At 33.6% G+C, this 24,196-nt stretch overlaps 1 protein-coding gene across 2 annotated transcripts; it reads right to left on the bottom strand.

Moving 5' to 3' along the window:
- Nucleotides 1-417: 417 nt before the first annotated feature.
- On the bottom strand, nt 418-24,196 carry LOC6544512 (catenin alpha). 2 transcript variants are annotated; one of them, XM_001973760.3, is made up of 12 exons: nt 23,915-24,196; nt 21,895-22,271; nt 13,662-13,979; nt 12,469-12,672; nt 11,733-12,417; nt 11,245-11,396; nt 5,255-5,327; nt 4,874-4,941; nt 4,623-4,804; nt 998-1,238; nt 828-944; nt 418-770 (listed from the first exon to the last, which is right to left on the bottom strand). In XM_001973760.3, exons 1-12 carry the CDS (start codon nt 24,084-24,086, stop codon nt 606-608), a joined length of 2,754 nt encoding a protein of 917 aa, XP_001973796.1. In that variant the 5' UTR covers nt 24,087-24,196; the 3' UTR covers nt 418-605. The 2 variants fall into 2 exon arrangements, with proteins under 2 accessions (XP_001973796.1, XP_026832367.1); XM_026976566.1 differs by lacking the exon at nt 21,895-22,271 and having other exon boundaries at nt 23,915-23,998.

Here is a 24,196-nt window from a genome sequence, read left to right as displayed (position 1 = left end):
ATATTCTTGTCATTTATAAGGAAAGGGTTTACAAAAATAGTTAATTTGTTTTAATATTTGTAAACTTGCATTCATTGAGGAAGGGTGCAGAAAATAGGAACCCCTTATCTATCCTCTAGAAGTAGTGCACGCTTGTCAATGAGATACTAATTTTATTTTTCCATTCATTAATTTCAGTCGCGAATAACATTTCGCAGTATACACACCGTTTTTTTCACTTCTACCTGATACATACTTTTCATACGTTTACTATACGAGTAAAGGGTATACAATTTGAAAGAAAGTCAACTTTAGAATGTTCAAATATGCAAAAGTCCAAAAATTTTAAAAATCCCCATAGTAAATTCTAAACTCCAAAATTTTTTAACTGCCCAATTTTTTAAACCAGACGTGGTCAAATAATACAAGGTGTTCAGAAACGGTTTATGTATGTATGATTTATTATATTTTATAGGGTCGATAAGTATATAATATAAGAATGTAATTGTCGATAAAACTGAATAGATTGCAGCATTAAGATTGCTTTGAATAACCAAAGATAAGCGCAATGATTTTGATACTACTCTGTTTATGGTAATTAATATATATTAATAGAAAATCAACTTTTAAACAGCATCAGCAGGACTCTGGAATTCAGATAATGCATGGATAGGGTTTTGAACCTTCTTTTGAGATCCCTTGCGAACTTTGGCTCGTACTTCTTCTGGTTTTTCCGGCCTGACCAAAGGTTTTTTTTCTGGTGCTTTCATTTTCCATACAACAATTGGAGACTATAAAAAAAATAAATAATTTAATACCGTCGATTTTTTTGTAGTAAAGAAACTTACAGACACAGTTCCCTGCCTGGTATATTTTGTAGATGCCACATATGAGTACTTTACCGTTAATACAACGGCGTTCATTAAATTTTTAGCAGCTTGAATTAACGATGTAGCGCTATCCAGCTATAAAAAATTCTTATAAATTAAGTTTTCATCAACTTAAATATTGTACTTACCCCAGAAACAATAAGTTCACCGCTTATATTTTGAACGTCTGCTTTTACTTTCGAAGTAATTTGGATTTGATGACAATACAGGGCAATTCGTTGCAAATACGCTAAGAGGTCCTTTTTCGTGCTGCTTTCTGGGCATTGCTCTGCTATTTCCCTGGTTAGTTTATCCAGCTTTGTACCAGCTTCGGAAATTTTTTTAGCTGCGTTAATAACATCCATAGTAGTTTTTAAAGGACCTCGTCCTCTGAAATAAAAAAAAAAGCAAATAAATAAAATAAAAAAGTTTCAGAAATGGTTTTGCAGTTTAAATATATGGAGATCTCGGGAACTATATAAATTTCAGACGTTTCTAGACGTTTGCACGCTCTAGTGATGCCTAATTAATAATAATTATGAAATAATTCTTATTATGAAACAAAGGTCGATGTATAAGTTAACACGAGCAAGTCAGAGGGGTGCAACGACCCGCCGAAATGCCATCCAAGACCGGGTGCGCCAACAGTCGACGCTGAGCCAGCCTAGTAATGCATTTCGCTTTAGCGAAAGCGATGTACATGGGTCAGCGTAATGTGAGGCGGGCATGTGCGCACTGCCGGACGGCACGAGGCGCTGATCAAGCGCTCTGCTGGATCCGCTGCCTCCAACCGAAGACTTGGCGGCCTTAATAAATTTGATTTGTAGTTAGTTCGAAACCGACCAGAATAAAGAGCAGTTGGCTCTAATAAAATAATACAAACCTAACTAGTTTAATTTATATCGCCAATGCTCTTATTGCTCTAAATGCGACATGAGCATTGTAAACAACTGGAATCCATTACATGTTCAGGACCAACTATTTATATAAAGCAATTTTACATATATTCGTATGATTGGTTTAACCACTGTTCGTTACAACATGTTCGTTACGTTCATAGGCACAACTATGTTTCCATATATTGACACTCTAATTGTTTTAATGTTTATTTGCCTTGGCAATTTCTAATGGTATACCAAAAACATTATGACCACGCAACTTTTAACACCCACAAGCTGCACACAACTCGCGCGCCCATATTTTTGAAAAATTAAAATATATAGCTTTAAAAAAGGGACATTCGAAAACGAAAAAAAAACGAAATGCTAGAAGTAGGCAGTGGGAATGAAAACCATTGAGTTGAATAAAGAATGTTGGGACGAATAAAATATTGATTTGGACTCAATGTATGGGGTCCCAAAATTTCAAGTGACAAACGTTTGAATTCACATTACATACCCCAATCACTTAAAACAACGTGAAATTGTTACTTTATTAAATAAGAAACTGCTCTCAAAACAAAACAAAAAATTATAAAAAGCACACATGGGTATTCCATAAAATACAACCTTCTCCTCAACCCATAACCCCCCTGGTGGAACCTGTAACTTTCTTTAATAAAAAAAAGTCAATATACATTAACCGTCTATTCGGTCTTAAGCCCAGCAATCATATGCATTTCATAAAAAACCGCCTTACCCAATAACCTCACATGCCCATCTAAAATAGTTAACACATTCGGTTCTAACGACAAAAATTTTTCCCGTAATTTTAGAACAAACAAAAATTTTTGCAACAACACAACATTAAACCGCAAATAGTCTGTCAAATAGAAAATGACATATCCTCCATATAAGCCCTCACCAGAATCCAAGAACCTTAAACAATTCAATGTCATAAATTCCGACACTCCGCAATTCTTAAAATGATATTGTAAGTAGAATAAAACCATTTAAACCGCTAATATAAGGCAAATCTTGCAGACACATATCCTTGAACCTATGCCTTGCCAAACGTTTACTGTGGTTTGTTTGAACCAACAAACTATTACTTTAGTGGACTATCTAGACACGAGATCTATATTTCTAAAACCACCTATCTATAATATCATTGGACATTTTCAAAACTTTTGATAAAATTAATGAACCCAGAAACGATTTTATTTCCCAGTGTCTTATATACGCTCTTAAATGTATGACAAACAGAATAACCACAGTAAAAAACAAGATCAGATACCCGTTACTCAGCTAGAGGAAGTGCAAACGAGAAATTTCAAAATTTTCTTTTGGAATATCGTTAGAAATTGAGAAAAAAATAATTAAATGCAAAAAAAATATTAAAAAATTTTTAAAAGTGTGGCCGTAAGAGTTTTGTTCGGTTTGTGGGCGCTAGAGTGGGCGTCGCAACATTTGGAAACAAACTTGCGCTTCGTCTATTTTTCTGAAAGTTGCATGCTTAATCTGACATTCTAGCTTTTGTAGTTCCTTAGATCAAGGCTTTCATACTGACAGACGGACATGGCCATTTCGACTCGTCTATTGATCCTGATTAAGAATATATGTATATACTTTATATGGTCGGAAACGCTTCCTTCTGCCTGTTACATACTTTTTAACGAATCTAGTATAGTTTACTCTACGAATAAGGGGTATAAAAAGTACATTTAATAAACACCTTTCCGTTAAAAACAGCAACCCGCAAGTTTGGCATTTGTTGCCATTATGTCTCTCCCAAAACCAATTAATTACGTTTATTACGCTGACAACTTCCATTTAAGAATTAAACACAAAAAATGAAAAAACATTTTTACAAACCTTCTTAAATGCGGGCAAACCTTCTAACAAGCTCATACTCTCACCCCTTTTGAACCATTTTAAGACAACAAAAAGAAATTTTAATATTAAATAATTTAATATTTTACATAAGTCATATGTCGAGCTCAATCTACACTTTTCACCAATGAAAACCAGCCTTTATAAAAAATAGAACTCGAAATCTTGCGAATCCAGCAAAATAGAGTCCGGTTACTCTTCAGTCCTTTCAAGAGTAATAATAGTAAACAATTATGTATTTAAAACAGCATTACAAAAACGTTCGTACTAACACGGCCCTAAAATCTCATCTTAAGCACTTCCCAAAAATTAAACTTATCTATATCCCCAATAACAAATTCATATTATGCAACGAAAACGCCGGCAAAATAGTAAAATCTAAACAAACAGAGTTATACTACTAAACTACTCCACTAAACTTCCCCTATGACACCACAACACAATACAGAAAAAATCCTTAGATTGAACACACCAACCTTACTAATGCCCAGGATATGGGGAGTTTGTCAGATCCCTCCCAAACACAAACCCATATTCCAAAAATTTTCGGATAGACATTTAACACATCATAATAAACTGCCTTCCCATTCCATATACAAAATATTAGCCTTTCAATCGGACAGCCCAACTAATGTCAACAAACGAAAATATCAACAACTTTCTGAAAAACTGCATAAGTAATCCATAATCCATCACCCCAAACGAGCGAAAGGCCTAAGTAGCTATTGCTCCTAGTTCTTAGTTTTCTTATAATTTTATACTTTAAACAAGCTTTTTATAATATTAAAACTATAAGCTTTACAAAATTGCCCATATGCCAAATGTTGTCCCAGATCCCGCTTCTAAATAGCTTTTTACCTAGTGCCATATACATAAGTGCTTTGTTTCTTTTGGTGCTAAGCGCTAAGTTTTATTTTACTCAAATTTCTTCAATTGCCCATAAAAGATTGCTTTTGAAACAGAAATGCCACAAAAAGTGAAAAAAGTTTATTAGGGAACTTACCTTGTGAAATCCGTCATTTCCATCATAATCATACACATATGCTTGGCCAGAAAAATAATGTCATTTCCAGTGTCATCCCACTTAGCAACTTCTGAATCAAAGGTTAGTTTTTCTCTACGGAATAACTCAACTTGCTGAGCAATTTTTTGTTTGTCTTCTTCTGTCATTTTTCGCATAGCTTCCTGAAATCCATATTATGTAATACCCATATTTCTCGGTTTTATAGATATGAATGGCGAGCAATGACTTACCCGAGCTGTACATATGCCACTAATATCTGGATATTCGTCAACGGTTTGATCGCCGGTATGAGCACTTGCTAAATAATATAAAGCACAAAAAAAAAATGTTTTGATTAATTTTATTATTTGTTTTTCAAATTCCCATCGATACTCTAGTTCGTAAGTTTTTCTATATTGTCTACCAACAATTATCTTTCAAAAATGAGCTGTTATTAAAGTATATTTGGGGTGCACAGAACGACAAACAAATCGTTGAAATCTTAGTTTTAAATATCTTTCGAAGCATTTTCTGATAGAACACAATAGCGTTAATCAGTTAGTGCATTCAATTCAGAAAATGTTATATTCCTTTATCCCATTTATTCGGAATAATTAAACAAGTTTACTCACATCGACTTCGAGTTTCCAAGGTTAAGTCTTCAACTGGCTCAAATTCAGTGTCAGTATCAAGATCTTCCGAGCTCTAAAATAAATAAGAAATTATTAGCAGTTGGGATGTAGTTTTTCGAAAGTTTTACTATAATCTAGTCAGAAATTGATTCGGTATTGAATTTTTAGATAGCTTGTTACTCGTAGAGGAAAAGGGTATACTAGATTTGTTGAAAAGAATGTACCAAGAAGAAGGAAGCGTTTTTGCCCATATAAAGTATATATGTAGGAATCAAAAACAAGCCTGAAGAGCATGTAGGCAGAGAGACACGGAGTGGTCTTCGTTTTATAATAACGTCATCAGAGAAAGTGCGAAAGCAGTATGATAGATCAATGCAATTAAAGAGTCAATTCGTTATAATCGAGATATAAAGCGTAACACATTGAATGAATCCATACTTTTATAAACTCATTAAAGTTTAAAACCCCACAAGCATAAATTTCCTAAATATTAATAATAAAATAAACATTTATAATAATACGTCGTCGCAAGAGTATTTTTCTTCAAACGGAAACTTAGGCCACAATCTTGGGACGGAATCTAGGGCACAGGACGGGAATCAGTTTGGTGGAATGCGGATCGCAGAAGTTGTGCATCATGAGATGAGAGGAATCGGGCTTAAAGTGGTAAGTCCGGGAAGTGAATCGGCAACCAGGCGGTGGTGATCTACAAAAAGGTCTGCAAAAGTGTTATTAGTCTACAGGAGGATCTGAAGAGGTGGCGCTAGTGTACGGGGGAAACTGGAGAGCTTTTACTGATCGACGAGCAAGCCAATCTGGAGCAGTATTGGTGATTCGACGTGTATGGATAGAGAAGTTGAAGAAGGAGTTTGTCAATCTAGAGTGGTATTGGTGACGCGGTTTAGCTGAACAGGAGAAGAGCGAGTTCGTCCTTTTGGGAGCAGTGTTGGTGAGACAGCGAGATCTAATTTCTATTTTTGAATTGACGAGAAACAGTTTTAACATTCGAGCGCAAATAAAACGTAACAAGATAATTGTTTAAACGGATTAACATTACTTAATTGTGCTATTGTATTAACAGAAGTTGAATCTTACGTAGTGTTGAGTTTATCATTATTTCTTTGTGGAGTTAAACTGTTCTGTGGGCCGAGTCTCATATTTAATATAGAATATACCTCATGGTAAGCGAAAAATGTTTGATTGGAATCGGAGAAAGTCAAATCGTATCTTTCGGAAGCATTAAAATTTCAGGTAAAATAGATGGCATAGAACTCAAAGTAGAAGACATGAAATTTGATGCGATTTCAGGCAGAACTCTTATATTACTGGTAGATATGAAAATCACGAAAGATAGTACAGAGTTCATACCAAGATTAGACCAAAGGCACTAGAATAATAAGATAAGTAATGTCTTACGATTTTTTTGCACACGATTTTTTCGTGCTGACTCTAGAGCTGGCTCCAGGCTCTCTCGAATTTTTGTTCAAGAGCCAGAGAGAGAGCGCTCTAGAGCCAGCAGCTCTCTTGTACGCATACAGGAACAGTCGATCACTGTAAGTCTGCACACGGATGCTCATGTATTGTAAATTTGACAAAATATGACCTTCACTTCAGAAGTTTATGGACTTTCAATCTATATTATTTGTACTCGATTACCACCAAGTAAAAAGCTCTAATTTTGCATAGTCTTAACATGATAATTATTTAAATACATCATAGAAATAGTAATATGTGAATAAATGTACATAAAACCTAATTATTTTATAAATTACTTTATGCTAGGAAGTATTTGTCGTTAGAGTATTCAGCTTGTGACGTGGAAAATATATTTTAATTTAGTGATTCTTAGGTGCGCTGGTCCTGCCTCAAGAATTCAATTTTGCAATAAACAGGTTGCATATGAATTTTTTAATATATAATAATTTTTAATATATAATTTAATATAAATATATATATATATAAATATTATTAGTACAATTACTAGTATACATATAAAACAAATATGTATGTATACTTATGTAAATGACCAATTTTCAGTATTTGAAATGCAAATATTATTTTGTTGAATTGTTTTTGTTATATTCTAATTTGATATTTTTAAAAACCGCGCATTTTTTTGTGGGTAAAAAGCCGCACCAAATGTATTGTTTCTTCTTTTAGTTCCCCTTAATCCGTTTGCTTAAAGCTGACAAATACATAGGGCTCATCGTTTGCTACTATTTTTCCAAATTTTAATATAATACCCGCATACATAGGGCTCATCGTTTGCTACTATTTTTCCAAATTTTAATATAATATCCGCATTCAATAAAAGTTGATATGTAAAGTTCATATGTAAACGGTAGCTAATACGAACGGCGATTTTACCTAACGAATATTAAAATAACTTCTTAAAAAAAATAAAACAAAAGTCACGGTCCAGATGAAATTCTTGCTTACTGACGAAACCCCAGTGCTTACACTGAACAGAGAATAGTAGATGAGAAGGTTCAGGAGTGGCTTGACCGAAAGATTATCAAGCACAGTAATTCAGAGTACGCTTCCCCAATCGCACTCGTATCGAAAAAGAATGGACAGAAACGTTTGGGCAGCGACTATCGCCAGTTAAACAAGAAAATTGTGCTTGAGAAGTTACAAGAAGGGAAACTTTAAACACCATTGGACGTAACCAGCCATATTTGTTATACAGAAAGGATAAAACTAGTTTTTTTACATGCCCTTGTCATATCAAACTCCCCAGCGGTATTTACACGATTTACAATGTCAGTTCTAAGAAAACTCATTAAATCCGATGACGCAGTTGTCTATATAAAGGAGATTATAATTCCAAGTAAAGACGTAATAGAAGGTTTCGAAAAGCTGAAAAAATGCTGAACAGAACGGGTTGCGAATTAACTGGGTCAAGTGTCAGATCTTACAGAGCAAGGTAAATTTTCTTGGTTACAGCATCGAAAACAGTTCAATAACACAATGAAAACCCTGCAAGATTTGGCAAATTTTCGCGTATCGTCTGATCGAAAGGCAATACAACGATTTCTTGGATAAAAGCGATACTTTCGTTCGTTGATGGAAATACGTTCATAGCTAACCCTTTGTCTGAACTATTGCCCTCTAAACCAGCTAGTAGAAGTACAAACGTAAAATTTTAAAATTTTCTGAAATATTGGTAAAAGATGTCAATAAAAATAATAAAATGAAAAAAAAATTTCAAAAAGTTTGGCAAGTTGATAGAAATTTTCAGGATATATTCAAAAACGAAATACACGAAATATCACATTTTTCAAAATTGTGATCGTGACAGTTTTTGACAGTTTTTGGGCGTAGAACCGGCAAATATTGTTCAAGGACCCTGACAGAGATCTATTCATCGTTCCATCTCAAATGGAAAACGAAATAAAAGTTGTGTTGCGTGCTTTTTAGTAAACGCAAAAGCAGGCAGGCAGGAGGTATATCTCAATCCAAATGATAGGGAGACAAACCACTCATCACTTATCATAGTGGATACGTTTGGTTGTATCCGACGCGCAGTACTGGACATAACTGCTTAGAGAAACAGGCGATAATTTTTGGAAACCCATTCAGCATTTCTTGATCACTACAGGTGTTCCTTGTGGTAAGGGTCAGGTGGAAAGATTACTCATAATCGTAGTGCCGACGTTGAAGAAGATTAGTCTAGAGAACCCTGCAAATTGGTAGTATCATGTGGATAAAGTTCAATAATTCATAAACAATATTGAGCCCAGAAGCACTAAAGTAACTCCGTTCAAACTATTAACAGGTGACATGCGTGTTATTGACAGTTCAGAGCTTAAAGAACAAGTGAAGCATTGTTTGATACAGAAGTTGAACGAAAAACGTGAACAGATGCGTCACGAGAAGCGTTAAATGTAGAAAATAAACCTACTTTCAATTAAAAGAGAAAGTAAATTTCAATATCATTTTATTATTCGTCTTTCCAATTTCTATCGATATGCTAAAAAAAGTTGTTGCCTTCTCTCTTGTTTTGAGTTCCTATTTTTTAAGATTCGTTGGTGCCTTTCTTCCTTTTCTGGTATTCTGTCGTTTTATTTCGAAATCTCTTTCTTAGTCGCCTTCGTTAGCGGTCGCTTTCATATATGCGAGTGTGTAAGTTAACTACAGTAAATCAGCCTTGCTAACCGTGGCTCATCCTGCATTCTACGGTGGCCGCTGTGAGATTCATATTCTAAGTTATATTAGTAATTATTTCATTATTTGGAATTAATTAAGTATTAGCTTTAAATCAACAAATATTTTGTATAATTTTCAGTTCTGATTTTATATCGCAAACGAGCGGTCCTCCTTGCAAAAGTCACCAGACTTTTTCTGGGAAGCCCGCTTCTCAATGAAATACCCAGTGAATAATAAAATATATCTCTTCCCTGTAAATGGCCGGTAGAAAAAAACATAACTTAATAATTTGTATATATAATTGGTTTTGAAATCAACGTAACGAGTGTTACTTGTCCAGTGACAAAAAGTTGCGTTTCGGAGTTTCGTATTCTTTATCAGGATAATGATCCGTTATGGTTTGCCCATATAAACGAGCTCTCGAAAACTTAAGGACAAAGAATATTGACACAAGCTTTACAAAAAAAAGATAGAATGCTATAGGCGAGTTCCCCGACTATCAGATACCCGTTACTCAGCTAGTGGAAGTGCAAATCAGAAATTTCCAATTTTTCTGAAATATCGGTAGAAATTAGGAAGTTTATTGAAATTAGAAATTTCAAAGTATAGGCGTAAGAGTTTTGGTCGGTTTGTTGACGTTAGAGTGGGCGTGCCTAAAAGTTTTTAAAAAAAGTGAAAAAATATCACATTTTAGCAGAAGTGACAGTTGGCGTGACAGTTTTAGGCGGTTTAAGGGCGTAGGAGTAGGCGTGGCAGCGTTTTTTGACAAACTTATAGAAATTTACACAATAAAAAAAAAATTAAAAAATATCACATTTTTCAATAGTGTGACCGTGACAGTTTTGGGCGGTTTGTGGGTGTTACAGTGGGCGTGGCAACCTTTGGAAACAAACTTGCGCTGCGTCTAAGTTTCTGGAAGTTTCAAGCTTAATCTGACATTCTAGCTTTTGTAGTTCCTTAGATCAAGGCTTTCATACTGACAGACGGACATGGCCATTTCGACTCGTCTATTGATCCTGATTAAGAATATATATATCGTACTTTATATGGTCGGAAACGTTTCCTTCTGCCTATTACATACTTTTCAACGAATCTAGTATACCCTTTCACTCTACAAGTAACGGGTATAAATATTTTTTGATATGATCTCGGGAAATATAGGAGAAACAAAGTTAATATTAAGCATGTCAATTCTTGTTTTGCCGAATTTTCACTACTTTGTTGTAAGATCCCCACATCTACTGTAACGCCCATAAACCGACTTAAGCTTACACGCCCAAACTTTCAAACAATGTTTAAGTATTATAATTTTATTATCTCTTAATTTGAATTTTTTTATTGGGGAATTACTACCTATATGGCAAAGACATTTTGTCTCTAGAGCCTAGAAAAATAAGTACATTGCATGATCAAACCATTTTTTTATCCAGGGTTTACATTTACTGCTCCGTAGCAGAAATAGCTAGGAAAATATTTCTGAGTTTTCGCTCCAGACGAGAGCTAGAGCAAAAAAAAAACAAAAAAGTAAGTGCAGAGCAAGTGATCGAAGTTTCTTCGCTTAATAAACTTTAGCAATAGCTATGTGTACCTGTAGCAAAAAATGTAGAGCGAAATAAGAGCTCTCTGGTATGTTTCTTTTTTCTGTTAATTTGTCAATTATCAATGTTAATTTTGTCAATTTTCTGAACAAATATGAATAAAGTCTATCCATAAAAAAAAATTAAAGCTTATTTTATGCAGTAATGCTTACACTTTTCTATGGAAAACATATTATACTTAAGGAGATATGTTTCTCGAGTCTTTGGACTAACGGTAGGAAATCGACATCTTATACTACTTACTCGGTTCATTAAAACGGCTCTTCGAATTTCTCGAACTCCGTCGTACACCAAACGAGAAGCATCAATGAAATCATTTTCGTCCACATCCTTATTGGAGTTATTTAATAGGGCTCCAACGGCTGCTCCTACACGTTGGTCGAATTTCATCATAACTAAAACAAAACATTTATTTAGTGGCTGTGCTCGAGAAAATAATGGGATATCTACAAGCCGAGTTGATTTTTGCAAAACTTAAGATTTTAGGACTATGCTAAGCATAATAACTAGGTGATACTTAATTTTAATCTAAGAAATCGTAGAACTTTTCCTTTATAGGGAGATGGTTATCTTGTATTTTTGGAAATATATTTATATAATGTACGATTTTAAGTACGATTAATATATTTTGTACTTTACCCTATTACACAACGAGAACATAAGAATGTTATAGGAACAAACTTTGGATGGTAAGGTGTATATTACATTGTACATTGAAAATTAACACTTACCTTGATCTCGAAGAACTTTGACTGCTTCTAGCACTCGTTTGGTGTAAATACATGGTTCATAATTATCCATTTCAGCTTCAACAACGTTACAAACTCGTGATGATCGACCTTGGATAGCACCAGCAGTTGCACGCAAATCCCTGGCATCACCAACTTGTAAAGCCATTACACATTTGTTTACATCTTCAAGAATGTGATTCTCTGATACTGCTAAAAAGTCGTCAATTGTTGTAATATCATCCACTGCTTCGGTTAAAATACGAACTTGCACCTCCCAGGCTTGCCGATAAGTAGACATATTTTCTTGGGCTACTTTAGAATTCGGTCTAACAGTTAGTATCGATGCTGCATTTATTACTTGCGGGCAAAGACTTTCAATTTGGGCAGCAGCATATCGAACCATTTTAACACCATCTTCATTGTTTGACATGCTACATACTAAATTTGCTACTTCAACGAGTTTTTCAGCGTGCTTAGTGAATATTTCGGACTTTTCGCGAACTTTTTTTTCATTTCCCGACTTTGCTGCTTCTATTAAATCTAGCAAAGGAGTTGTAGTCTCCAGAAAAGAGTCCGAAACATGATCCACAACAGCTTTTCGCAATTGCCTTCTTAGGTCACGAGTTTTGCGACACATTTGATCAATCGCTCGAGAGAGTCCTGGGCTGTTATCTTTTTGACTCATCTAAACATAAAATATGATTAAAAAACAAATAATTTCAAGAAAGTTACTTACGTTAGACATATATTCGGATAGCAAATCCTGTAAAGCCTGCCGCACAGCATTGCATTCGGCCACAATTCTCTCTCGTCGCTCGTCTCGAGTACAGTCTGCATCCGCCATCAATGCAGCTGCACTAATAATACTTTCTAACCGTTCTTCGAGTAATTGGCGTGAACGCTTCTCGCTGTAGGTCATCGGATCCATTACAATTCCCTCCTGCAGTGTCAAAGACCGATAAGTATCGGATAAGAAATAGCATAAGCAACACAATAAAAAAATATATAGGAATAGATCAAAATACCGAATTTAAGCGATTCCTAATATAAGATACACACGTTACACTCGAAGATATAGCAATTTATAGTTTATTTTTAGAAACTAATCTAATGATAAAATAAATGTCTTACCCTTTATAAAAATGGTTTCTCAGAGAGTATATATCAGTATGACATATTGTTATTATATCCCATTATTTTCTGTTTAATTTAATTTCAAACAATAACGCAAACGTCTTCCAGTTTTAAAAACTTCATAAAACTTCCCCAAAATTCTACTTTAAATTGCAGGTAGTATATAAGATGAGATCAAAAGCCGTATATAAATGTTATTTTATATAACTGGAATCGGAATAGTCTAAAAATAAATGGTTAAATATACAACAGTTTATATCTAAAAAGGCTTAATCTTACTACCTTCCTTTTTAAAAGTGAGACTCGTTTGCGTCGAAATGGATTACCTGGCAGAGAAACATTGCGACATAGCCAATAATCCTAAATATATGTATATATATAATTTAAAGGGTGGAATCCTTCTCTAATAACACCATCGGTATGGGTTCCAGGGATAAATGTCCCTGATCTTTATGTCCTTTATGTATCGAACCAATTATTTTAAACGCTTTTTAAACATTTTACCCAAAACACACGAACCATTTTGGGTCAACTCTTATTTCTTAAATCTCTTATTTCTTATATCTAAATTTTTGATGAGCGCAAAAAAATGTAATTAGTTAAAAAAACACCGAAGTGTGTAATAGTATTTTTAATGCTAATGCTAATGTTAATGCTTCTATATCACAATATAAATATATAACAATAAAGCATCCTAAAAAGATAGTACTAATTAGTTTAAATGGCCATTTAAAAAAAAAAAAACAATCACATTAAAAACAAAATTTTAAAATGTAAAAGATTAGTTTATCTTACGTCAAAGTCATCTAATGCTGCAGCCAACTCTCCCGCTCCGCTGTATATATCTGTCGGTTGAGATGACTTTCCTTGGGCAACATCGCTGATGGTATTTACAGCATCACAAACTTGTTTTAAAATAAAATCGCGATTTACTTTTGCTAGATCTAGTTCCGGATGGCGAACGTATACTTTTGATGCAGTTAACAGCATTGTTGAATGTTTTTTAAGCATCGCCCGAGCAGCTGCTAAATCGTCCCTTAATTGGGGATCTTTAAGTTCTTGTTGACGTTTGGCTGCCTGTTTTATAAGTTCTCCTGCATTGCGTCCAAATTGCTAAAACAAAAAAATAGAACTTCTTAGTAAACTGTTAAAGAATTAATTATAAAATTGAAAAAATACGGTTTGATCGCATTCTGTGGTATATATTGAAGCCTGTCCATGATGCAAATCATATTCCTGAAAAGAACTTTCACCATTTCAAAACAAAGACCCTTATATGAAGGATAAATTTATGTATATAAGCGAGTCCAAACGTTGTTTTACAATAATGAAACGAGCTGAATTATGAAAAACAAATTGATGTACGAAACTTTTATGATTAATCATAGGAAAAATATTTATAGGTATATGTATAATCATCTTATACTGCAATTATAACATTCTCTCGAAAACAAGATAGAATGCTATAGTCGAGTTCCCCGACTATCAGATACCCGTTAACTAGATAGAAACGAGAAATTTCAAAATTTTCTGGAATATCGGTAGAATTTGGGTAACAAATAACAAAATTAAAAAAAAAAATTTTTTAAATATTTTAAAAGTGTGGACGTAAGAGTTTTGTGCGTTTTGTGGCAAATCTATAGAAATTTACAAGATATATACAAAAGTGAAAAAATATCACTTTTTCCCAGAAGTGTTGGCGTGACAGTTTTGGGCGGTTTATGGGCGTAGGAGTAGGCGTGGCAAAAGTTTTTTGGCAAATCTATAGAAGTTTACAAGATATATAAAAAAGTGAAAAAATATCAAATTTTTCAAAAGTGTGGCCGTGACAGTTTTGGCGGTTTGTGTGCGTTGGAGTGGGCGTGGCAACATTTGGAAACAAACTTGCGCTGTGGCTATGTCTATGCTTAATCTCAACATTCTAGGCGAGGCGTTCATACAGACAGACGGACGGACAGACGAACATGGCCAGTTCGACTCGGTCATTGATTCCTTCTGCCTGTTAAATACTTTTCAACGAATCTAGTATACCCTTTTACTATACGAGAAACGGGTATAATTATTATACATTTTATACTGCCATACCTCTTGAACGCTTGAAGTAAAAGAATTGAGTAATCTTTTTAAAGATATCGCGCAATTCTATGCACTATTAGTTTTAATTTGCATTGCGTTCATATGAACGGACATGGCCAGTTTGATTCGGCTAATCATCCTGATCAGAATATACTTTTTTCTACCTGCTTCATGTTGTTTTTATCCATATTTTCGAAACTATTGAAGAAATAAAAGTGAAACATTTGTTGAATTGTTTGAAACGAAATACCTAATGAAATTGTTTTCATAAAAAGTGTAAATCATAGAATTTTTTTATCTTAAACTCGCGGGTCATAAGCACTGATATTTCAACGAACAAAGCTGTATATACAGTGGTGGAAAAAATAATAGAAACAAGAATCGCTCCTGCATGTAAAACAAAATTACTAATTATGTACGAAGTGTGTGTGGATAAACCGTTAGCACATAAGCCACTCATAAGGGTACTTTATTGTGCTCTTCTTTTTGAGTTGATTTCGATCTTGTTATTTGCGGTACATAGCGATATTTGAAGTGGTCACGTGTTTGAGCTGGAAAAAATAACAGAAACAAGCTCCGTTTCTGCGATTTGTTTGAGTTTTTCCCTGTTAATTTTGTAAGTAAATCAATATATTAAATACTTTCAGGTATGTTTAGCTCATAATAAGTGATTTTGTAAAAAAAAAATGTTTAATTTCCTTTATGCCTTTATATTCAGAATGCGGCGCGGAGTGCACTGTTCACCTGTAGAACGAGATATTATACAAAAACTAAAAAACGAAGGAAAAACAATAAGGGAAATTGCTGAAATAATGCACTGCTCTGCAAAAAAAAAGTTTTCCGCGATTCATTATAAAGATACGAAGGAGAAACAGGGCAGGAAGCGAGCCACATCCCAAAAGTTCGACGACCTTTTGATTCGAACATCAAAAAAAAATCCTTTTATGTCGTCGACGGACCTGAAAAATACTTTCCAGATATCAGTGTCAAGTCGAACAATAAGAAATAGACTAATTGGAAAGAATTTGAAGGCACACTCGGCTAGGAAAGTTCCACTGCTTAGTAAAAAAAATATCGCTAAAAGACTGTCTTTTCCAAAGCGACACCTAGACCGTAAAAACTGGAATAATGTTCTATGGTCTGATGAAACTAAAATTAATTTGTTCGTATCTGATGGCAAAATACGTCCAGACGTCCAAAAAATACCACATTTGATCCAAAGCACAAAAAAAAAAACAATAAAACATGGTGGAGCTAACATCATGATATACGGATGCTTTTCCACGTCTGGAGTTGGTCCGATATTCCGGATAAAAGATAGGATGTGTGCTCCCGACTACTTTAACATATTGGAGAATGTTATGAAACCATAAGCTGAGGAGGAAATGCCCTTAAAATGGGAGTTCATGCAGGATAATGATCCGAAACATTCGTCAACCCTTGCTTAGAAATGGTTTCAGGACCAAAAAATTAATGTTATGGGGTGGCCTGCTCAATCCCCGGACTTAAGCCCCATAGAACATTTATGGGGAATATTAAAAAGAGGAATTTGAGGTTTTAAATCAAAAAATAAGGAAGAGCTGTGGAAAAAAGTTAAGTCAGAGTGGTATGCCATTAACCCCGAAATTTTCGCCAATTTAGTGAATTCAATGCCCCGTTGATGCTCAGCAGTTATAAAAAATAATGGAAATACCACTAAATATTAATATTACAACTATTTTTATAAGATAATTCATAAAAATTACGTTTTTCTTAGTTTTAAGAGTTTTGTTTCTATTATTTTTTCCAAGCGCCAAAAATGAAGTTAATTATTTTTAGTTAATATAAAGATGAAAAAAATATTTTTGTTCCTTAATGTTTCTTAATGTAAAATATACTTATATATGAATTTAAAAAAATAAAGATTAAAAAATATTACTTTCGTTCTGAGCACAAAATTTAAAATCAATGATTCAACCAACGTGTTTCTATTATTTTTTCCACCACTGTATGTATAATTCCAATTTGATGACTAGTAACGCCCAAGAACCAAAGCGCCGAGAGCCAATCGACCAGTATTAGATTGGGATAAGTTTTTTACGTCCACTGTTCCCAGATTTTCTTTATATCTATTATATATACATACTTATATTCTTGTGCCAAGTAATGTTATAGTAATGTGTATTAGGCATAAAAACCATTTAACTCCAGGCAATGTAATTGTGCTATTCATAACTAAATATTTAATAATAAATACTTTTTATTAATAAAGTTAACTATCAGTCTTGTACGTGTAAAGAAAGGGAATATTGACTGATAGTTTTACGATCAAGCGACAGCTAAACTTGTAGACAAATACATATTTTAATAAGATAAGAAAATTGAAGATAATGTATTAATGGCTTTTATAGTGTTGAGGTCCTAGTTATCGAAATCCGTATTTCAGGGACCATATTTGTGACCAGATTGCAAATTTGTGCAATCACACACAAACTTTTGGGGTCGCATTAATGTAATTCTTTCATAATGACATCAGTCATTGCATCAGTCCAATACAGTATAGCCAAAGTCACTAGAATAATAAGATGCGTAACGCCATACGATTATTTTGCACACGATTTTTTCGTGCTGGCTCTAGAGCTCGCTCCAGGCTCTCTCGAATTTTTGTTCAAGAGCCAGAGAGAGAGCGCTCTAGAGCCAGCAGCTCTCATGGACGTATACAGCGACAGCCGATCACTCTATGTGTGCACATGTATGCTCATATATTGTAAATTTGACAATTTATGCCCTTCACTTCAGAAGTTTATGAACTTTCAATTTATATTATTTGTACTCGATTGCCACCAAGTAAAAACTCTAATTTTGCATTGTCTTAACATGATAATTATTTAAATACATCATAGAAATAGTAATATGTGAATAAATGAACATAATAATACCTAATTATTTAAATAAATTACTTTATACTAGAAAATATTTCGTTAGACTATTCAGCTTGTGACGTGCAAAATATATTTGAAGTTAGTTATTCTTAGGTAAGCTTTTAACTAATGAATATTAAAATAACTTCTTAAAAAAAAAATAGTCACGGCATCAATTTTTAAATAATATTTTTTATGATCATATTACAACGAAATTGACCAAAACAATAATCAAATTCGTCTCTTAGATCAAAATTGATTTCCGACCGAAAATCGTCTTCTAGCACAACTACACACACTTCTTGCTTACTGGGTTCACTTAAACAAGCAAATTAATTATCTTTTTTGCTCTCAATTTTACGCGAGCGGGTATAGAGCAATTATTGCCGCCACCAAAAAAGTGGCTGCATAGTGCAAAACCAATGTATGGCCGTTACGCATCTTATTATTCTAGTATCATTACCGCTCCTAGTCATTACCGCTTCTTGCTTAAGTACACTAGTCGGCATAAGTATTTTTACCAAATAAATAAATAAATTTGTCAGTAAAACTATTAATTGGCTTGATATGATAGTAACGATTATTTTTTATGTGTAAGAAACATAAACTTAAAAATGAACAAACGAATATTTGTGCTTGTGAATAAAGTGATCTCAGAAATCGTCTCCTTCACGAGTTTTGTGTAACGAAAATGTTATTTTGCGTTTTAAAAGGGACCAGATGTTCTCAATAATATTTAAATCTGGACTTTAAGGTGGGCAGTTCAAGACGGTGACACAAACATCCTTTAGAAAATTGGTTATCATTCGGGCTTTGTGGCATGGAGCATTATCTTGCTGCAGGATAAATGATTCCCCGATCAGCCTATCTCCAGAAGGCATGCATTTCAATGCATTTTCGTTTAAGGTTGTCAAATATTGTCCTTGGTTCATCGAGAGATAGGGACAAAGTCACCCAACCCATTATAGGCAACACATCCCCACATAATGACAGAGCCTCCACCATGGCCCTCTTTCTGACAAACGGGGTGTGTTTTTTTGCCTTTGCTGAGTTGCCAATCTTACAAAAATTTTTTGTTTCGGCGAGATATACTGGAAAGAGCTTTCATCTGTTCATAAAACACTTCTCCAGAACGACTTTGGCTTGTCCAGATCTTCTCTTGCAAATTTCAACCTTTTAAGCTTGTATATTTTTTAAATATACGGCACATCCTTAGCAATATATTTTGCTTGGGGTTTCGCAAGAGGATTTTTTTTAAATTCCCGTATAAGGATTTTATCTTCAGCGAAGTTTTTTAAGTCATTATGTGTTTTAAACTTTTTAATTTGATAATATAGAGTTTGACGCGACACATTAAACTCTTTCGAATGTTTTTTACTTTAAATCCAACGGTAAACTGTGCTACCATTGGTGATCTAATAAACAAACTTAACTCAGCCTTACGTTTTATAATTCACGGAATTCACGGAACTTCCTGTCCACTAGTTTATAGGCTCTTAGAGGGAACGTATAATAAATATAATATAATATAAATATATATATAAAAATATATATATAAATATAAATATAATATAATGAAATATATAAGTTGGGAATTATTTTTAAACACTATGGGCACCAGTTTCTAATTACAATTACCGATGACTTGGTCTAGAGTTTACTTATTAAATTTTGTATTCTTTACATTAATATTAAAAAAAATAGGGACTAAATGAAGAGCTTGAGGTTATTATCTGCAAATGCGCATATTTTAAACAGATTGAAAATGTTTAAATTCTATTAAATTTTACTAACAAATAAACATTTTATAAGCCAAAAAACACTTAAAAAAAATATAAACGTACTTCTTTCAAAAATATATTAAAGTCCCTAAACAACAAACATATTTAGTCTTATCTGTGATTTTCTACTTTCGGGATGTAGATTGTTTATCTGCGCACCACATGAAACCACTTTTCGTGCACCAACACAAACATGAACACATTTATTAACTGAATTCACGGCACTTCCTGTCCACTAGTTTATAGGCTCTTAGTTAAGGTTACGTTAAGTTACGTTTAATATCGAAAAAAGTGAAATTTAAACAATTGTTTATTTACACGTGCTCAAAAGCAGGATACCATATACTAAATAAGGTTGTCAAAATACTTGTGAGATTGTTAGAAAAGAGAATGGGTAAGCCGTATAAAAATTGGCATTTTGTGTGCTAAATATTCATTCTTTGCTTTTCATATCATCTTCGCACCGATAGTTAATGGTATCAAGCGCAAGCCAGTTTCAAAAGAAGCTGACAATTTTGTCAAAATACTTATGCCGACTAGTGTATAGTGTATATATGTATATTCTTGATCAGGATCAATAGCCGAGTCGATCTGGCCATGTCCGTATGACCGCCTCGATCTCAGGAACTACAAAAGCTAGAATGTCAGATTCAATATTTTCCTTACCCGTTAAATATTTTCGTTTTTCAACCTCATGAACCTATATCGGTCGCCCACCTCCTAAAACTAATTATTTTCAATAAAAACTTTTGCAAACCCATTAAAAATAGTTTTTGTCGTTTCCCTACCCTTAAAATTAAATATTTTCGTTTTTTCGCCTCTAAAAACTATTTTTTTTTCAATTAAAAACGTTTTTGTACCTTTTTAAAAATAGTTTTTATCGCTTACCCACTTCTTAAAACTAATTATTTTCAATAAAAAACGTTAGCCCACCCATTAAAAATAGTTTTTGTCGTTTCCCTACCCTTAAAATTAAATACAGTAGAATCCGGTTATAACGACTCCGCTTATAGCGTCAGTATGGATATTGCGACGTTAACTCGATGGCTTGGTTGGTCCCCATACAAAATTTTGTGAAAGGACCTCCGGTTAGTACGTCTCCGCTTTTAGCGACAAACCGCTTATACCGACGAGATTTTTCATAATTCAACCGGATATTGCGACGTGCAAAAAAAAAATACAGAAAAATATTTACAATAACTTATAGTAATTATTTAAAATAATTAAAAACAAAAATTATTATTAAATTATTAATTACGCACAGCGTGCGTGTGCAGACCTCATGCCTATATTCCATGAGATGTCCCGTTATATTTATATTTTTTTTCTGCTTTTTTTCCAATAAAACTTAATGCATAAATTCGCCAAATGTAAGTTAATGAACTAAATGCGAATGATGAGCTCATTCAGTTTAAGCTCAACACTTGTGCCTTGTCGGCCCACAAAATGTATTTAAAACGAAAGTGCTTCTCCGTCGAAGAAAAAACGCAAATTATTCAGCGCTTGGAAGCCGGTGAGCCTATGAAAAACCCATGTTATTAAAATAAATTTATTAAATTTTTTGTTTGATTAAAAAATTTATTTGTTTTATGTTAAAAGATATTACGAACATGGCAACCATAAAATAAACAAAAAAAATTTGTTTTTCCCCACCTTACTGTTAGTGTGTCTTCCGGGTATAACGACGTAAAATCGTCGACCCCTTGAAAGTCGCTATAACCGGATTCTACTGTATTTTTATTTTTCCACCTCAAAAAACAATTTTTTTTAATTAAAAAACCTTTTTGTACCTTTAAAAATAGTTTAAATCGGTTACCCACTTCTTAAGACTAATTATTTAAAAAAAAAAACTTTTTGTCACGCCCACAAAACGTACAAAACTCTCACGTCCACACTTTTAATATATTTTAAAGTTTTTTTTTTTTCAATTTATTATTTTTTCCCCAAATTCTACCGATATTCCAGAACATTTTTAAATCTCATTTGCACTTCCACTAGCTGAGTAAAGGGTATCTGATAGTCGGGGAACTCGACTATAGCATTCTATCTCGTTTTTTATTAGTTTAGTATAAAAAATTATTTGAAGCATTACAATAAAATGTGAATAAATGTGTACAAAAAAATTGTTGAGCATATAACATTATTTGTGTTAGTTACAAATAAAACCCAAAACGGGATTAACACAAAAGTGCATATGTATATTTATGTACAAATCACATATAAATTCATTTCTATACAACAAATACCATTATTTATTTTATTTTGACATACCCTCATATTATCCATAAGCTCGTCCTGGCTCGATGCGTTTTTTAGTTTGTTTAAATCATCCTCGACAATATGGAGTGATTTTAAAAGCAAATGCACGTCTACCATATCTGCTAAAATTAGCAAGCGGGTTACAGCTGACAACAAATTCCTAGCTGCGCGCACCATATTTCCTCTCTTCAACGAACTGCAAGGATCTTCAGAAAATTCTCTTGCTGCAATGCTCATAGCATCTCCAGTTTTTTTTACTTCATCCACAGCTGTTAACATTTCTTGTGTGATGTCTGGGTTCTCGTAAGCAATCTGTTCACCTTTTTGAATAAAATTTTCTGTGGCCTTTTCAACAGCTGCAACTAATGCGCTGGCCCGCTTTGATTTCCCTAAAGAAATACATAATACAAAATTGAAACCATTAAACGTGAGAAGATTAATATTAGTATTACAATAATTATTATACAATATATCACGTTGTAAAACGATACTGCTGTGCCAATTAGCAAGTAACCACCCCGCTGACGTTGCAACTTGTTTTAATAGCCGCAGTTCCATAACTTTAAATAAAACAATAGAGAACGCTATAGGTACAGTTCCTCGACTATCAGATACCCGTCAGAATGTTGAGATGGAGCATGCAGCTTCCAGAGAAATAGACGCAGCTCAAGTTCGTTGTCACGTCCAAAACTGCCACACCCACAATTTGAAAAATGTTTTGATATTTTTAGTCTTGTAAATGTTTATCAATTTGCGCAAAAACTTTTTGCTACACCCACAACCGCCCGAAATTGTCACGCCCAAGATTTTGGCAAATTTGTATTTTTTTTTCATTTTATTCTTTTTTTCTCATTTTCACATCCACTAGCTGATAGTCGGGGAACACGACTATAGCATTCTCTCTTGTTTTTTTTGCGGTTAGTATTGATAGGAATTTCGGTAGAACACCGGTAACACTGCTAAAATCATATTGACAAACATCCGATTCGAGTTGATCTAAACGTTTGATTAATAGTGATCCAAGTATTTGATTGTAGGTTAGTTTGGGCCTGCCTAATTTAGCTGATAATTGTTTCCTTGGTCCTTGGACCCGTTTTGTAATGATTGCCTGTTCAGGATTAATATATTTCTAAAAACCTTTATACCCGTATAACCTTTTAGAACACTAAAATTGATGATTCTAAAATTGAAATGATTTTGGCATATTAACAAATTAACAAGACTTAAAACAAAAACAGCGGTTTTTGAGCGCGGAAAACGTTCTTAAACAAACGTGCGCAGCGTAGACTACATGCTTATTCTCAAATGTCAAGCTTTTGTAGAACGCGAGATCACATCGTCCATACGGACATGGCCCGATAGATTCGGCTAGTAACCCTGAAGAATATACATATATACTTTACAGGGTCAGAAACTTTCTACCAGTTACATACGTCTAAAGGAATTTAGTATGTACTTTTAATCTACGAGCAACTTCTATACTACCTGCAAAACAAAGACATATGGAGAAGATATATGTAGATAGCTTATAAACGGAAGATCGGACATTGATATATCGACTCGGCTGTTGATACTGACTGAGAATATTTGTATATATTTCTAGTGTAAATATATGCTTTGAAAACTTCTGACTCAAATCAATATACCCACTTCGAGGGTATCACATATACATATATATATATGTATTTATACATATATATAATTAATACTCATATTTTTACATATTTTCGCAATTCTGCGTTTTCGATAAAACCGTACTTTCACCTTACATATTTTTGTTTTAAGCTTGTTACTATTCAAAAGTCTTAATTGAAATGCTTTCTATTTTACAAACTTCAGGTTGTCCCAATACGAACACATGCAAATAATGTAATAATGTATACCACTATACTTAAAATTAATCAAAAAAAAAAATGGGGATACATGCACACATAGTCATGTGTATGCACGATTCGGGTAAACTTACTTTCATCTTTAATTTAACTAATATATAGGAATTCTAAATTGTGCTAAAAACAAAAGAAATTTTTACCTTTTTTCTTTTTGCTTGGGCCCTTAGTATTTACAAGAGTAGTAACTTGTAATACAAGAGGTTCAAGTGTTTTTTCAACCGACATTGTGCGAATTTCCAAATTTTTGGGATCCCATTTCAAAGCTATTTGTCCGAAATCGGTTAACGTGCCCATTTTATCAGGTTTTAACATTTATTATTATTTCCCAACAATTAAACGACGACGCCTTTTTCGATAAGTATTAGGTAGTACACTGATTAGTAGTAGTAACACTATTGTAAGGTTACAGTGCTGTAAGTGAC

The sequence above is a fragment of the Drosophila erecta genome, unplaced genomic scaffold, assembly GCF_003286155.1.
Source record: "Drosophila erecta strain 14021-0224.00,06,07 unplaced genomic scaffold, DereRS2 tig00000021-arrow-pilon, whole genome shotgun sequence".
In the NCBI taxonomy this organism is placed as follows: Eukaryota; Metazoa; Arthropoda; class Insecta; order Diptera; family Drosophilidae; genus Drosophila; species Drosophila erecta.
Note: the sequence above shows the minus strand (reverse complement) of the source record. Positions and strands in the feature narration are given on the sequence as shown.